Source organism: Vigna umbellata, chromosome 1 (assembly GCF_029865625.1).
Source record: "Vigna umbellata cultivar VRB3 chromosome 1, Vumbellata_1.0, whole genome shotgun sequence".
NCBI lineage: Eukaryota > Viridiplantae > Streptophyta > Magnoliopsida > Fabales > Fabaceae > Vigna > Vigna umbellata.
The window spans coordinates 41,212,749-41,230,914 of NC_142165.1; the positions used below are offsets into that span (position 1 = coordinate 41,212,749).

The 18,166-nt window shown below is 35.3% G+C and overlaps 3 protein-coding genes across 4 annotated transcripts; 1 reads left to right on the forward strand and 2 right to left on the reverse strand.

The window, feature by feature from the left end:
* Positions 1-4,746: 4,746 nt before the first annotated feature.
* On the reverse strand, positions 4,747-8,152 carry LOC124820907 (uncharacterized). The gene is made up of 2 exons (XM_047292694.2): positions 6,275-8,152; positions 4,747-5,558 (listed from the first exon to the last, which is right to left on the reverse strand). The coding sequence occupies exons 1-2, from the start codon at positions 7,931-7,933 to the stop codon at positions 5,472-5,474; spliced, it is 1,746 nt and encodes a 581-aa protein (XP_047148650.2). The 5' UTR covers positions 7,934-8,152; the 3' UTR covers positions 4,747-5,471.
* Positions 8,153-8,690: 538 nt separating this feature from the next.
* LOC124820909 (putative 3-hydroxyisobutyrate dehydrogenase-like 1, mitochondrial) lies at positions 8,691-10,230 on the forward strand. The gene has a single exon (XM_047292696.2). The coding sequence runs from the start codon at positions 8,719-8,721 to the stop codon at positions 9,727-9,729; it is 1,011 nt and encodes a 336-aa protein (XP_047148652.2). The 5' UTR covers positions 8,691-8,718; the 3' UTR covers positions 9,730-10,230.
* Positions 10,231-10,997: 767 nt separating this feature from the next.
* On the reverse strand, positions 10,998-17,381 carry LOC124820908 (hexokinase-1-like). Of its 2 annotated transcripts, XM_088103118.1 has the most exons (10): positions 16,954-17,381; positions 16,093-16,243; positions 15,833-16,015; positions 15,269-15,343; positions 14,921-15,076; positions 14,705-14,800; positions 14,501-14,631; positions 11,967-12,048; positions 11,389-11,753; positions 10,998-11,310 (listed from the first exon to the last, which is right to left on the reverse strand). In XM_088103118.1, exons 1-9 carry the CDS (start codon positions 17,223-17,225, stop codon positions 11,406-11,408), a joined length of 1,494 nt encoding a protein of 497 aa, XP_087959244.1. In that variant the 5' UTR covers positions 17,226-17,381; the 3' UTR covers positions 10,998-11,310; positions 11,389-11,405. The 2 variants fall into 2 exon arrangements, with proteins under 2 accessions (XP_087959244.1, XP_087959243.1); XM_088103117.1 differs by having other exon boundaries at positions 10,998-11,753; positions 16,954-17,379.
* Between the last annotated feature and the right edge of the window lie 785 nt (positions 17,382-18,166).

Below are 18,166 nucleotides of genomic sequence, written 5' to 3' on the forward strand. Positions count from 1 at the left end.
ATAAAGAAAAGAAAACGAAATATATGTTTTTCTTATAATTTGAAATTTTGTTGGTGTGCAGTGTTAAATCTGTGAGAAAAAAGAGAAACAGACCGTTGGATTGGTGGTTATTGATAGGTTGAGAGAAGAATGGCAGCTTGCAAAGTTTGATGAGAAGGAAGGTGCCTTTCGTAGGATCCGAATCTTTTTCCATATGTCGCTTTTGGTACACACAACGCAACATTTTTTCCTTTGTCATTTGATCACTTCACAGTACATGTCTTCTCCTATCACTTTTTGGTCATTATTACACTTCATGCAACTTTGTATGAACAATAAAGAGATGAATATTTTATGAGGTAAATAACGTGTAAAGGTTCTTACTATTTCTGCTAAGTATTGACATGTACTATGTTCAGATGTTGATGTTTTTTATATGAGATGATCTTAATCTTTAAAAAAATGGTGGCAGTTTCCTCTCAGTTCCTTCAATGAGACAATTTGATAATGCCGTGAAGGAGTTTGATATCAAATTGAGAAGAAAACAATAGAAGAAATATCGTGATTTGGTTGAGATGTGTCCCATGTGAGAAATCCGTGAAACATGCATTAAATAGAAAAACAAAGTAAAAGGTTGCACAGTAATAATTAAAAGAAGCAACATGGATGTTGATTAGAATGTGTATAATGTTATATGATTTGTATAAGTGAGAAGTTTGCAAAAATTGAAGGAAAGAAGTGAATAAGGATAATGAAGAAAGTGATGGGATTTGGAATGCATGTGTAAGTGCCCCACCTTATTCACATGGCATTGCCAGCTATTGCTTTTGATGTTCTAATGGAAAACTACTCATCAAGTGGTCCATTGCAATTTTTTTGACAACATAATCTATGGTGTTTTTTGTAACTTTATGATTGCCAAAAATCAAACTCCAACAATCTACCATTCTTCATTCTATAAATAATTGCATATATATATGTGTGTGTGTAATCCAACCTTTCCAGATTTTCTTAAAATAACTTTCAATATCCTCTTGTACAAAAACTTATTAAAATATATGTTTTTCTTATGTTTTCCATCTCAATCACTCATATTTCAATTTTTTTTATAAAGGGGTCAATTTTACTCTTTTAATATATATATATATATATATATATATATATATATATATATATATATATATATATATACTTACACTCTTAGTGAATATCAATAGTTAAAAATAGCAATGTATCAAAAAATAAATTATTTATCATAATAAAGTATAACTTATATGTTCAGCCTTGTAAAATAATTCTGTACAATATTAATTAAAAATAATTATTTCAATAGAAAATATCTTAGTGCACTTTAACTAAAAGTAATTTTCATTAATATTAACTGAAAATCTATTGATATTTTTTTAAAGGGTTAAATATGTTTTTAGTCCCTAAACTATTGGTCGTTTCTGGTTTTCGTTCCTCTTTCAAAATAAGGTACAATTTGGTCCTCATTCTTTTTCTTTTTCGAAACGTTCGTTTTAGTCCTCGAAAAGTAAACACTATTTAAAAATTTGGTCCTCATTTAGCAAAAAATGAGGACTAAAACCAAAGTTCCGAAGACTAAAACAAACGTTTCGAAAAGAATGAGGACCAAATTATACCTTACTTTGAAAAGGGACGAAAACCAGAAACGACCAATAGTTTAGGAACTAAAAACATATTTAACCCTTTTTTAAATTGTTAAGATTATTTAGTTATTAAATATTATTTTACATATAATTTAAATAGTTTATTTAAATATAAAAATCAGATTAAACATATTTAAATTATTTTATAAAATAAATTTAAAAAATAAATAATGTAAAATAAAATAAATTTAAATTCAATATATATATATATATATATATATATATATATATATATATATATATATGTGTGTGTGTGTGTGTGTGTGTGTGAGGTTTACTAATTTTAAGGATATTTGAATAATTTTTTATTTTTTTATTTTAAATTAAAAATAAATATTAAAAATATCTCTATGTTTAAAGTATGTCTACTTTTATGAATAAAATTTTTTTATCAACTAAAAATTTGATACATTTTAAGAGGTTATATAAGTTAAGAAACATATATATATATATATATATATATATATATTAAGTCAGGAAATTAACAATTCAAATATATATATTTTGGCGCACCATATAAGTATTCATGCAGCTGTATAGTTGATTATAAAGGTTGAAAACTTGTAAAGTAAAATTTTTAGTATAAAGGTTGAGACTATTTTCTGACCTAACAAAGTTGTAGAAACTCATAGTAGGAAATATATATATATAAATTAAGAGGAATGAGCATAATTACTTCGTTGTCATCCATAATTATTTATACTCAGAAGATAGAAATTAATCTCTTATCAGAAGTACTACTTCCAAATGAAAAATGGCATTTGACATTATTCATTTAAGAGGTGAAACAGGATAAATATTTTAAAATAAGATAGTGATTCCAATTGTGAGAAGGAAAAGAGGAAAATAAGTATTTGATAATTTGTTGTTCATGTGTGGCTCAGTCCTTCAAAATAAAATAAATAAATAAATAGTGAAGCAAATTTTGATTTCTAATTGAAGAAGGGTGTTCACATTAAAAGTTCCAAAAATAATTGCCTGTACAACAGGTCCAACTTCAAAAATGTCAACACTACAACTCCAGAATATGTTTTTGGTAATATAAAACTTGAATTTCAGTTTAGACTAACTCGAAAATCATGTGACATCCATGCTTTTAGTAGGAATAATGTTTTTCTGCTACTTTATGTTGGGATTCTGAAAAATTAAGAGCATTCACTTCAACTTTCAAAAATAAGATATATCAAGGAATTACAAGCTGTTGACCACGCAATGCTTATATATATATATATATATATATATATATATATATATATGATGATGATGATAAAAACTATGGAAACATAAGTACCAAATGAAATTTAAGGAAAGAAACAAAAAATCCCCTTATCTTAAGGGCCATATAGGAGAGTGTTTTTTCGCTGTGTTGCTGCTATGTCCATATATTATTTAATGATGAGGCTCTTGCACAGTGAACTTTGTTATCTTGTTCCTATTCCTCTTATCCCCATAATTTTTGTGGGCATGTGTATGTATCAGACAGACAGACAGAGAGAAATTTCCTTATGATTTTGATCAACTCTTACCATATTGTACAATCTGTTTCCCTTAATTGAAGTTTACAATTTTTTATTGTATGATAATATGTAATTAGATTATAAGAGTTCCTCTATCTCTCTATCTGCATCCAATTCTTGCTACTAGCTATTAACTGAGATGTACCACACTGTATCTATATATCTGGTATATTCATAGAACATGTGACCTTTGTTAATATCAAACTTAATCCTTGAAAATCAGAGGAGTAGATCATGATATGATGAAGTTATATGTAATTAGTCCGGTATATAAAGAAAGCATTAATCCTGAAGAATCATCTACGATATTCTAATAAAAAATAAAGACATTTCCACAGGTTCTAACACTCAATTTAAAGCTTATTATAAAGAAAACCCTCCTTCTAATAGAAAACAAATAAGTCCTAAAAAAGTCAGGGAAAGAACAACCTAAAAATATTGCACAGCCACCGAACAACTAGAGGGACACAACAAATCAAACATGGGTGTCAAACAAGAGGAGAGATCAGGTGTGAAGCAGTAGTTTTACTTTCCAGATTATCCTTTATGGACTGAAAGGGTGCTCATTAAGGCACTAAACTAACATAGCATAAAGACATTCAAGAGAGATCCAAAGACCAAATAAGATATAAAAAATAGCGAGAGACAAACAACATCAAAGTAAAAGCCTAAAGTCACATCCAAAGAAGTAAAGACTGGGACACCGACAACACTCCATGGGACATAGCTAGGGTAAAAATAAAGACAAAAAAACATATTATTGAAGGAGACACACTCAACCTGAAGTCCAAAGCTATCACAGATTTGAACAGAGGCAAGCGAGTTCAACCATGGAGCCAAAAAGGGAGATACAAACTTTCTGAGAAGAAGATACACAGCAATTTTAACTATTCGAAATTAAGCAAAAAGTTGCAGAAAGTAAGATAAGTTCGGGAGAAAGTTCTATAAAACAAATTAATTTTATTTTTTAAGAAAGAATGAAGTTGAAAACAGTAAGACAAAGAGGATGACATCGCATACTGCTCTAGATAACCATGTGGAGGAAAGGAAAGAATTGAGAGAAATCTATCACTGAATTAATGTTAATAGAAATATATCACAATTTCAGAATATTTTTTATATATTCATTAAATTTATAATACTAACTCTAATGTATATTAATCTAACTAAACATGTGGAGGAAATCATACTAAGATAAAGAAAGATGATAACTATTCATAAGAGATAAAGATGAACAGAGAAATTGAACCAAAAGATAATTTAAAATGTGATAGGATATGATAAGATATTTTTGTATATTCTAACATTTATTCAGTGTAAACTAAGGCATGTCGTGCCTTGCTCAAGACATGCAAAAGATCTTTGCATAATAACGGTCACGAATGAAAATTGTAATGCTCCAGTTATATCATGCCTATATGTTACATACTGTCTTTCCAGAATAGAAGCATCTATTATTTACAAATAATAAATTTCTTAAATATAACACTGAAAAAGATGATTGTGATACTGCTTCTGGTAATACAAATCTTACGAGTATGAAATAAACAAATTAATTCTTGGTTGCCAAAATATAAATATCTAAAATACAAGGGAAGATTAAAATACGGTGTGTATAAGTACAAAACAAAAGGTATTTTCTTTAGAGAATTCAGGATAAACCATTAAGTGGAGAACCTTAACGCAATGCTAGTGTGTATCATAAAGTTCAATCTGCTGGAACTGCAACTGCATGGCAACAGTTATTACTCATCATATTCGGAACCTAGCCATTCATTAATGAGACCGTTCGCAACCTGGAACTGAAAGTAGAGAAAAGAAAAGAAAGATAGCATTTCTTGACTGATGGCAACACAACAGAACAAAGGAGAGAGATCAGGTTTCCATTTCACAACGATTCCTCATATCCCAAAGAGATTATTGTCTATTTACAAATGATAACAAATATGAAACAATTCCTTTCCCTCCAGTAACTCCCTTTACCTACAAATGATCTAAAGATGCTAATTAACTACCCCTTTCCAACAGTCCTAACATATGCCAAAACAAGATCTTGATGTCATGTGGCTCTAATGCTGGACGAACTGAGCTCACAAACCACAAGAAGAGGTAAGAAACTGTAGGTGTGGGTTAGGATGCCCAGTCTGTAATTCAAGTCCAAAGGTCTATTCAAGACAAAGAGTTACAGTAGACGTTAGTCAGACATTTGTTGAGTTGGTCCTTGAGAAGTTGTGTTTGGTTCAGAAAGGGATTGCTCTTTAGCACAGTCGTCTACTAATTTTAATACAGAAAAACTATTTGTTTCCTATTCTCTATTTCTGTTCTTGATATTTTCAGTTTGAAAAGATCTCAGTTGCCTAACAGTGGGTGTTGTTGAGCCTGAAACTTTACTCTGCAAGAATGGGTAATACATTTTACAAACAATGCAGAAAGTAATAACACGTTTAACCCAAAAGTCCTTCAGAACTTCAACAAGAACCAGAAAGAAAAAGCAACAAGAACAGGTAAAAGTAATTATACTCCGTTAGATGGTGCCACTTGTCATGGAGTCATAGGGATTCAGCTAAAGTTAAGAGTATAAGCAGGCCACCGGTTTCATGTTATATGGAGACAATGGGCAAAATTCAGGAGAAAGAAGCAGCCAACTCATAAACTTCAACACAGAGAACACAGTAACCACAATAAAAATAAATCATAATTTTCAATTTTCAATTGTTTCAAATTTGATTTATAATGAAAAAATCACATCTGAAACTCAAAACAATATAATTCAAGTTAAAAATAACACAACTATAAACTAATACAACTTCAATGTGATAAGCAGCAGAAGCCTCGACTTTTGATTTAATTGATCAATTCTCCTTCATTTGAATAATGATGTAAACTATATTTAGCCTTCAAGTTATATTGCAGGCAAAATTGTGAACCGACTCCACGGCAGGACAGACCAACTTTCTTACATGATAATAATATGAATACATAATCAAGTGATAAAGAAGGAGAAATTACACTGTATTCAAAGAAACAAAAGCTGTGATCCATCGGCAAACAGTAAGTAAGATAGAACTAAATAAATTGAGGCAATGCGTCTCACTCAGACACGACAACCTGTTTATTGTCCTCTGGCAATGAATCCACTAACTTCTTCCCAATTAAATGGTGAACAAGTACACCTGCTGCAACACTAACATTTAAGCTTTCCACGGCCAAAAATGATAGAAACTCTCTACCAGAGCTCTGAGCATTCAAATCATTACTTTCACCATCCAATTCACTAGTATTTGGGTCAAGAGGAATATTCCCAGGAATCCTAACTAACTGAGTGCATGATCTCTCCACCAATGGTCTCAAACCAGTGCCCTCGCTGCCCAAAACAAGAATAGTAGGCGGACCTGGTACAACCTCATCCAAAGAAATAGCTTTGGTGGAGACAGAGCCCCCAAGAACCCGCCAACCATTTTCAGCCGAAGACACCAAGAATTGCATCATATTCTTGCAATATCTAAGTTCCATTAACTCAAGAGAGCCTGCACTTGCTTTGCTCACAACACCACTCAATGGAGCTGAATTCTTGGCACATAAAACTACCCCAGTCGCTCCAAAAAAGTATGAAGACCTAATTATTGCCCCTAAATTCTGTGGATCGGTAACCTCATCCAAAGCTATCCAAAGGGAACCCTTCCCCTCATCAACAGAAACAGGGTCCAGTTCCTTTATTTTCACCATCTCTAGTGGTGAAGCATCTAAAACCAAACCTTGATGAGGACGGTTATCAACCACCATATTCAGATCGTGTTTTGATGCTTCTTTTACACTCAAATCTAGCTTCTCAGCAATCTTTAGAACTCTTTCAAAGCCTTTCTTGTCCTTCTTCTTCCTATTATTGCTACTCAAATCCAATCCTTCTTGAACATACAATGCATAGAACTCCCTTCGATCAGCTGACAATGCAGCCAAAACAGGACCAACCCCATAAATCCCTTCACCAACAATCTTAGGCACAGTGGATTCAGTGGCCTCTTTCCATGTCTTTCTACCCCAGTTCTCCTGCTTATTCCATCTTCGAAACTCGGGTCTCTCCGTTCCAACTTTTGCCCCCACCGTCCCCTTGAACCTATTCTTTATGTTATCCCACCTTGGATCCTCAATCTCCTCCCCCATTTCATCATCAACTTCTTCCTCGTCACTATCATCATACTTCACATACCTTTTGCCATAATCACTCCTGTGCTCTCCAGCGTTCTCAACCAATCCACTCTTCCTTTCCTTACTAGCAGCTGCTGATGCACCGCCTTTCATAGAAACTGTTGCAGCCGTTGCTGATCTCGGCTTAATTTCTGGAACTGTTGTTTTATGACTTTTATCTAACCTTTCAATGGATTGTTCCCAAGAGGACTTAGCACTCACCTTCTTTGCTGAACCTTCCTGGATAGAGGCACTAATCCTAGTCATCTTTGCTTTCTCCACCACCTTACCTTCTCCCTGAACCTCATTAGCCACTTCTAACCAAGGAAGTTGTTTTTCGCCACTTCTTGACCTATAATACCTTCTAGCAATTTGTACCATAAAGCCGTACGGATTTGCTAACTTCCCCGCTTCCGAGGTTCCAAATTTATGTGAAGTGGGGATCATTAAGATGTGGTTTTGATTATAAGCAAGCGGTAAAGATAGGGACCTTAAGGCGTTGGGTGAAGCGAAGCATTTGGGTTGCGAAGAGATTTTAGCGGCAAAAGGAAATGCCTGGACTTTGGAGATGTTGGTGTACATTGAGGTAGCACTAGAATAACTACGAACTCGTCAAAGTGAAAACCCAGAAAAGAATCTCAAGTATTGATAGAATGGATTGAGGAAGGAGCAACCATGTGAAAACTGGATTAAAGTACAGTGAAGTTTTCAAAATGATAATGCCTTATCTTTCTTTCCTACATAGATGTGCATGCGAAATTAGGGCAGACAGAGACTACAGGAGATGATTCGTGATTGTTCAGAGGGGCAATTAAACGACACCGTTTAATGTTCTTATTTGAACTTTTATTGATTAATAAATTATTTTAAAATAATCATAAAAGTAAGAAAATGTAAATTAATAATGAAATCTTATGTAAATATGAAAAATATACTAATTTTACAATTTACAGAAACAAAACATTGAAATTAAATTAAATATATCCAATAATATTTAATCTGGTTGATCCAAAATTTAACCATAATGTATAAATAAATAGTTTATTTTATTTTTTGGAAAAATATTATTTGAACTTTAGATAACATCACTTTTTTATATTCGAATTTTTTTTTCTTAGCTCCTTAATAAGGATAGAAATCAATAAAATTAGTATTTTCTTAGCTCCTACAAACATTGAAAAAAAAATCAAGAATTTGCAACTGTAATTACAAATAATACTTTTTTCACTTGGTGAGTCAAACTCGAACCGAGTTCGCCTTTAATTGAAGAATAAAATAAAAAAAAAATTCTCTAAGGTTAACCACATAACAGGATAATCGGACGCGAAAAATTACCCGATATATATGTGGCTGGCAAAAGAAGAGACATGCCGCTCACCTCTCCCCTGCTAAATCTCCGCTCCCTCCACTGTCGTATCCGCCACTGCCACTCCTCCACCGTCCGAAACTTCATGGCCGCCGCCGAGCCCATAAGCCCATCAAACACTCGTGTGGGCTGGATCGGCACTGGCGTCATGGGCCAGTCCATGTGCGCCCACCTCATCCGGGCCGGCTACACTCTCACCGTCTTCAACCGCACTGCTTCCAAGGCCCAACCTCTCGTCGACCTCGGGGCCCACTTCGCTGCTTCCCCCAACGCCGTCGCCTCCCGCTCCGATGTCGTATTCTCCATCGTCGGCTACCCCTCCGACGTGCGCTCCGTCCTCCTCCACCCAACCTCCGGTGCGCTCGCCGCCCTCCGCCCCGGCGGTGTCCTAGTTGACATGACCACCTCGGAGCCCTCCCTCGCCGCCGAAATTGCGGAGGCAGCCGCGGGCAAAGGCTGTCACTCCGTCGACGCCCCCGTCTCCGGCGGCGACCGAGGCGCGAAGAACGGAACCCTAGCGATTTTCGCCGGCGGGGAGGAATCGACAGTGAAGAATCTGGAACCCTTGTTTTCAGTGATGGGGAAAGTGAACTACATGGGAGGGAGTGGGAAGGGGCAATTCGCGAAATTGGCGAATCAGGTGACGATAGCGTCGACGATGGTGGGGCTGGTGGAGGGAATGGTGTACGCGCACAAGGCGGGGTTGGATGTAGGGTTGTACCTGGAGGCGATTTCCACCGGCGCGGCCGGTTCGAAGTCGCTGGACTTGTACGGAAAGAGGATCTTAAAGAGGGATTTTGAAGCGGGGTTTTTCGTGAACCACTTTGTTAAAGATTTGGGGATTTGTCTGAAGGAATGTCAGAACATGGGGATTGCTTTGCCTGGTTTGGCTCTTGCTCAACAGCTTTATTTGTCGCTTAAGGCTCATGGTGAAGGATATTTGGGTACTCAGGCTCTGATTTTGGTACTCGAGCGACTCAACAATGTCTCTCTTCCTCCCTCCGATGCCTGAAATCTCAAAGCAACCATTCTCTCTCTCGTCTGTTACTATTTTACTTCTACTGCATTGCCCTCTCCACTCTGCTGTCTCACACAACGCTATGGCATAATAAAGTCTGGTGATTGAGTTTTACCCTTTTTCTCATTGGAGAATCCTTTGGTATCAATTGGGGGTTTAATGTTTCCTACCTCTTTATCTGAAGAGTTATAACATTGTTGTATCATTTAGTTATGAACAAATTATCCTATTTTCAATGAAGTTTTCACATCATGGAAGTGTAGCTTCCAGAATGCATAGAAGGAGGCTGATAGCAATTTGGGGTGGCGGCAATGGCAATTCGCTTTATTTCAGGTTTCCTAGTCGATGGGTTAAAAAACAACACCGATTAAGAGGTTGTAGTTGGCCACGCAAAAACCAAGGTTGATGTTTGCTGTAGTGTAGGTTTTATACTTTTTGTTTTTGCTGTGATGTTTGGATTGGACTTGGACCTATGAATGTTGTTTACTTGTGAAAGCCTTCTCTCTATCTATTCTCAAGTTATGCTCCGTTAAACCACGCCAAAATCTTTAAACGTCAATTTCCACTCAATTTTCCTTTGATATACAGTGCTGTTTGCTGGATCCAACCCATATTCGTAGTGAAAAGATTGACAACAATTTACTCTCCTCAACGAAAGGAAAATGTTGATAAGGACAGCTAGGTAGACTGGCTTATGTTGCATCATAGTAAAAATGTTCGATTAGAATACAGAAAGATGACAAACCAAAATCGGCCACCCAAAGCATTTGTCTTGATTTCATTATTGGAGTTAAATTAAAACAAGCAATAATATCGTTAGTTGATTTTTATAGAAGACAGACGCGTTTGCTCTTACCGTTACCGATTTGTCAGATGCATCTTTAATAATGAAACTACTGCTTCGTGATGAGTCATATTTTTTCTCTACTCAACAACCCTTTCAGAAAGAGATTTTGGTTTCAATGAGTTGAAACTCTTTTACTCTTTTAGCTCACCTCACTTCACTAGTCTACAAAACGCGTTAAAACTTGCGGTTGCATGTTTTGCACTAAAATACCACAGATCCAAAACCTTTCTCTTGTGCCTTGTTACTTTCTTGCGGACAAGAGAACAGCACAAGACATTTCGCCAAATCTAAGCTCTCTGATATTTATGTATTTTCACAAAAGATATGATAAAAACATGTTTACTTTTCTCATGAACAAGAAAAAGAAAAAAACAAATCCAAGATTTGCTACAACAATAACAGCAACAACTCCTGATAACTCAGAAAAACAAATATCACCGACAAAAAAATTGAAAAACTTAGCGTGTTTCATACAAGATAATGAAATACTACAACAATAACAGCAACAACTCCTGATAACTCAGAAAAGGTTTGAATAAAAAAGCACTTAGGCTTCTCAGTGCATTAAGTTCTGATTTATTCCGGTTGGCTACATCCGCAAAAGGTGACTAGTCACTCATGATAAAGTTTATATCTTTGATATTATTCCTTAACGAAGGAGAAACAAACCCCGAACCAAAATAATGAATGCCCCAGTAAGAAGAGAGATCCCTCCCGGTGGACATGATCTGCAAGACCAATAACCAAGGCATCATTGCTTCAATGTGTTGATCTATTACCTAAGAAAAAAATGAAACTAGTATTACATTCCCTCGGCAATAATTTAAGACTCCTCCACTCCCAAATATTGGGAGTGAGAAGCTGCTAGAAGGGCTGCACCAATGCCGGAGCCATCATTAGCGTGCTCAATGACAATGGTCTCAGCAGCCTCCTCTCCCAGCAATTCATTCAGTGTACTCTCCAGGCATTCTCTGAATTTAGTGTAGTGTTCATACAATCCTCCATCCAATGCTATCACTGACTTTTGCTTCTCCCCAACCTTAACTGTGTCTCTTCCTAGTTTCTTGAGGATGCCCAAAATACCAGCAGCAGCAAGGCGGGCCCCGCGAGTAGCAACAATGTCACATAGTTCCACAACAATCTTCCTCATTTTTAGGGAAGTGTTCGAGATCTGACAAAATGAGGAGCATTAGAAGCACCAACTTTTATTGCCCTAAACATAATCAGAATGCTATTTACTTTAAAAGACATGTCACAAAGAATAGGTGTAGTTTATCTTATCGTCATAATTTCTGTCCCCCCCACATCCAATTCAAGAAAAAGCAATTTATAGAATGGTGAGACATGATAGCAATATTTCAAAATCTTAGAAGAGCATGCATACCTCTAATGTATCCTTTAATTTGTTTCCAACCACTTTCAGATCAGGAGTAGTGTCGTGGTGCATGGCTGCCATGTCAGGTGTCCTAATAAAAATGATGTTAAAACTCTGAATATATGTTGCAATGAAGGGTTATGCAATTCAACAAGGGCACGGGTAGCATAAACAGTGTACACTGTGGAATAACAGCTAAAATGAGAATTGAATACAATTTATTAAGATTGATTGGTATAAGCACAGAAAAAAAAAACAGCTGAAAATGAAAAGGCTAAAACTTTCGTCACACTCCAGTCTTAGCCAAAACTTTCGCCACATTTTCGGATGAAAATGTAATCCCAATAATGCCACAAAATAATTTCTTAGTTGTCCTTCTATCTTAAGCTTATACATAGAGAATAATATTATCATTTCCCTATTTACACCGCCTAAAAAAATGGTAATAAATCTTTCCCCACCACGTTCATCTTTTCTCTTATCCCTGTATCTCCTACCAACCCACCAAGCAAACCCCAAAAGAGGCAATGACAACCCAATCTTGTATTGCAGCATTCTTGTCTTGATTTACAAGTTCCAAAAAAAATTGATGCACAAGTTAGTTCATGTGACGACCTTGGTCATCAATTAACAACAGAGCAAATATCAAGCAATCTTGAGAAATAAGATTTAAATAGAAAAGGGGGGAACAACACTTTGTCAAAAATTAAATACATGATGATACTGAAGTGGTCCACATAAAAAGTCTAAACAGAGCATGCATCTTAATTTTCTCAGGTTTCTGTGTAATTCATGAAATTAAACAACTAGGCTAAGCATCAGAATCATTACTGGCACGTAAATATGCAGTAAAAGAATACTCCATATGAAGGTCATGGACCAATATTGACAGGTATCATCCAAGACAAAAAAAAACGACTGTTTGGTGGCAGTAACCATTTCCAGACAGTGGCGCTAAGTAGCCAGACCCTAAAACCGATGTGGCTGGATAGCACATAATGGAATGACCACAATTTTGAAGGTATGATTATCAGTTATATAATTTATACTAGTCATGTATCAATCCTTAAACATTTAAAAATACATACCAAAAATTAAGTTGTAAAAAATTGTAGTTTTAAGCTAAACACACGAGTCAATGGCACCGAAAGTCAAAGAACAAAAAAAAAGAGACAAAACTCATTACAACTAAGGGATAGATTGGTGATCGTGGTAAGGAAGATATCATATCTTAATCCATTGTTTTGTGAACCAATTGGATATGATCAGACAACCTTATCACCTAATCCTATCCTATCTTTTTCACCAGTTAAATTTTATCCTGTGATTCTATGTTGGAAGCTAACAGGATAAGATTAAAATATTTTCCACTTAAGTTCTCTCCGTCCATCTGTCCCCGTACTGTGTTTCTTTTGCACTCTCACTGCATCACTTGTTCTCCTTTTTATCAGTGGCAGCTCACGAATCAAGTTATCATCACATCCACATTCTCCATGTTATTTTAAAATGGGAATGAATTTTTTTAAGCATATAAAATATGTACACTACGTGTTACACTCTTTTAGTTAAAATTATTTTGCTACTTTACATAATTTATTTACAATTTAAAATTTAATTGAGTTCAATACAAGATTTAGAAATAATAGCTCTAAAATTCAATGCATCCATATTAAAATTAGATATTTATACATTTAAATAACTTTATTAAAATTAGGTAATTATTTTGTTACGTTTTTTATTATTTAAACAATAGAAAATTTGACAAAACTATATCAAAGTTAACTTACAAAAAGTGATATGCAATTGTGTCACAAGGGTAATTTTGCCATTTACTATGACTTGCATCACATGCCATTATTTGGTCCATCTCAAAACACATGATAGAATAATATAATACTATTTAGTTGTTATTCTGTGTCTACCAAAGACAGGATAGGACAAGAGCTTACTGAATTCATATCATGGTGTCTTTGGAAAAGCTTATTTAGAACTTTAGGTTTATCTTATGACATAAGCACTTATGAAAGTGTTTGGAAGAGCAGATGAAAATGGTTTATGGTTTGTCCATAAGCTAATTTTCACACACTCTTATCCTATCATTCCATATCTTATCATGTTAACCAAACAGACCTAAGAAGACCAGGGAAAAGAAGGGACAGAGCAGTGAAATGAAGGACCTATGTTATACAGAACATAGAGAGCTCCATAGTACAGTACAGAGCAGAAGAAAAGAACAAGATAAGGGTTCACTGGAAAGTTGGAAACAACACCAGAACTGACAAGTGCAGCGGATTTGCCAGAAACAGAGCTGCACTTTACCAGCACTGCTGTTTGATCTCATGTTCATTTTGAACTTCTAGTGACAGAAAAAATGGTGGGTCTTTCTGTATCTCTGCCTCTCTCTCTATCAAAAATAGAGAGAGACGATGATTCCTATTCACAGTCATGACTCCCACACCACAAAAATGCCAAATAGCAGCCGCTGGCCACTTCTACACCAGTGCAGTATTAACAACTACGTTTGCCAGTATGAATTAGCATACCTAAGTATGAAAGGAACTTTCAATTTGGGTGGAACAGTATCTCCAAAAAAGTCAGCTTCTTCAGCCATCTTCAACAAAACTCTCCTAATAATCTCCCCCAAATACATGCCCGAAATCAATTTCTCAAAAATCTGTAAGCAACAGTGGAATAATGTTAGAGTTGCATTAGTTAATTAAATAATGGATACTGTAGATGATTATTACCTGTTCTCCAGGGTTTAAACTCTCAGCATCAAGAGCCAGATCATATTCTGTTAGAAAAAGATTTGATCGGAAATTACCCCACTCCATGTTTATAACCTATAACATTTAGAAATAATCAGAGCATGCTTCGTCACCATATAGTAACACCAGATAGCAACACGGTAAAGATAACTCTTTCACAAGAAATTAAATCTCACACATTCATAACCTACATACCATATCTCCAGATTTTGGTATAAGGCCGTGCCATTTTGGAATAGCATGTGCACGTTCTACATATGCTGCATTTGTCCCAGTACCAAGAATCACAGCAGCAATTACATCCTGATTGTAGAATCTGCCTCCAGCTAATGTTCCAATGGTATCATTAACCTACATCAAATCAGCAAGTTAAGTTTCATTTCCAGTTTATATATTAAACCACCAAGAATGACTTAAAATAAAATAAAACTGACATAATAAAATCTTGTAACTCAAAAAACTCAGTCAGACACATTGGAAATCGTCATACTCAGATCATAGCCATAAAATATAAATAAAAAAAGAGAGAACAGTGAGACTGACTAGAGCAGCAATTCGCATATCCAGCCCAATTTTTTCCATGGACTTGGTTAGCTCTCCCACTACATCTTCACCAACCTACAAACGAACAATGAAGGAGTATCCATGCTCAGCAAGAGATCAGAGAAACAACAAGAAATTCACTCTATAAAAAAAATGAAAGATCCTATGGCTAAGATGCAGTTTTGAATTATAATGAGGCAAATAATGATTGTACTATTGCAATATCTGGAGACTTGCAAAACTTTATACAAGAGAGAGTGACTCGTTCAAATTTCTGGACTATCCGTCACAGTGTAATTAAGATGAGTGACCGGAAGAAAATAGTGTCTGCACAAGTAAATTGAATATCGAAAAATGCTAACAATAGGCTTTATAACACACTCTCCAGTATTGGTTGAATTTATGGGATCAAAAAACTTTGTGGCTCTCATTTCAAATATAGTTAATCAGCTTCATTTGTGATTCTGTACTTTCTCGTATATTTTAACCAATAGTAGGTGTAAAAAAGTGTGTGCTAGGACTGCTAGCACTCCTCTTGAATAACAGGAAGGCAACAAGAATTACCGTATCTTCAATATTAAAACCTTTAGTCCACTTAATTAGAGTCCCAGATGAAATTGATGTTTGCCTCACTGGGAATGAGAATGTAAAACCCAGTTCTCTTTGTCTGCCGGGTGGAGGATGAAAACCTTCTGGTTCTGAAGCAACAAACTTGGCAAGAGCTGCTGCTATAAAATCAAATAATGCCTGTAACAACATAATGAATATGTATCAAAGTGTAACAACGCTTAATAGTCTGATAGATTTTCCCATAACACGCTTACCTCCGAAGTACCAGTCATCAAATGTGGAGGAATTGAAACTTCTGCAAACTCTTGGCCAATAACACCTTTGTCTTTCCCACCCAAATGTACACGAAGGACACGGAAGTTTGTGCCACCAAGATCCAGTGCATAATAGAGTCCTTTCTCATCCCTGTATGTAATGGATGTGGTGATCAATGAACTAACACAGAAGAAATCTTTAAGAATAACTAGTTCGTATTTCTCTCTCGGCATCTTGACTGCAGGGTCTTCAAACCACAATATAAACAATCAAACGCTTTAGTGATAAACCGTTATAATCCAGAGGGTCACAGAACCATGAATGATATGTTAGTAAACACCTCCAATTTAATCACGTAATGAACTGCTAAAAAGCAGTATAATTCTGAACCTGTGACATTCGAGTTTCAAAAACCCCGGATTTACAACAAACAAAAAAGCTCTAATCTTTATTCTTAACATTCCAATACCACAATAAGATCGTAATTGAGATAATGCATAAAATGAAGTGAACTACTTCACCACTGATCCAAATTTGTCAGTTCACGGTATCAGAATTCAGAAAGTAAAATAAACAGCACGCATAACAAAACAAAAAAAAAAAAAGGAAAAGGAGAAACATTGATTAGCCAAAAATCCATTAAAAAAGTCAAATAAAACAACAAGATCAACATTCCAGAGAGCAGGACAAATAGACAGTCAACAAAAACCGGACATCCTGATCCTCAAGTGTCTGAAACTCTTTTTACTACAAACTTTATTTAAAAAAATATAGACAAAAAAAATCCTATATTTTATAAATATTACTATTGAAAAGCTAACAGATGTGAAAAGGGAAAAGAGATGGATAAATCTACGAACCCAGTAGGGAGATTGTCGACGAAACTGATCAACATGTTAAGCTTGCTACCACCTTCAGATGCGAGACCTGCGTGCATCTCCACATCCATGGCATCAGCCACTTGTTTAAGCTTCGCAAGTGGGGTCCCACTCTTTTCCTCAAACTCTTTCAGTATGGCCATGGCTCGACTCCACTTGCGGGAACTAATCATGCGGTGGCGCACCACCAGCGCCGCCGCGGCACAAACGGCCGCGGCACAGACAACTGCAGCTCCCACCGCGACCTTGCCCATGACAGCAGTGGAACAAGCCGAATCCCGTAAAGTCCGAAACTTTGTCCTCTGAAGAATGAAACCCAGATTAGATTTTAGTGGGGAAGTGAGAGATTGTTGTTATTGGTGCACATTGTGGGAAAGTGACAGTGGCGTGGCCTTGGGGGTTAGGAAAGAGAGGTGAAATGAAATCAGACAGACACACAACACATACATACATATACATCAAATAGTGTTAAACACAGTAAAAAAATTATGTAGATATCTCGCTTCAAATAATTAATTTCATTAGGGTTGAGTTGAGATGCCCGATCTGATCTCAATCTTACAAATTTAATGTAAAACTTCACTTTCTTGGTAAAAAAACAAAATAGAAAGTTGATTAGTTAATTTTAGTAATTTCCGGATAAAAAGATTTAAAAAAAAATTGGTTTAATTTTTTTATTTCTATAAATTGAATAACTAAGCTCCTTTCCTTTGTTGGAGCTTACCCAGTGATAGATTCAAAAATTCTCTATTATTTAGTAGAGGACAAATGTATAAATTTAAGAAGTAAAAAGAATAAAAAGGTAAATATATTTACTTGTAAATTAAAAACAATGAGGGGGTACAAGTGTCCATCCTTATTTAATAGGTTCACCGCTGAGCTTACATAGGGATAAAAAAAATGAAATATGACTATTGAATTTCACCATAAATGTATAAAGAATGAAAACATTTGGCTTGTATTTTTTTCATCTTAAAAGTTCATTTATTATAAATTATAAATAATGACAAAGAGGGACAATGTTTCCTTAGAGAGTGTTATTAATTCAAAGATTTTTGTTTTCACTAATTACAAATCAGCACATTAATGGCAATTTGAGAAGGTTGAAAGAGTGATAGAAGGATAGGTTCATATTAAGTTTTAGTTTGATTAAGAGTATGGAAAGGGAAGGTTGGTATTTGCATAGAAAAAGGGA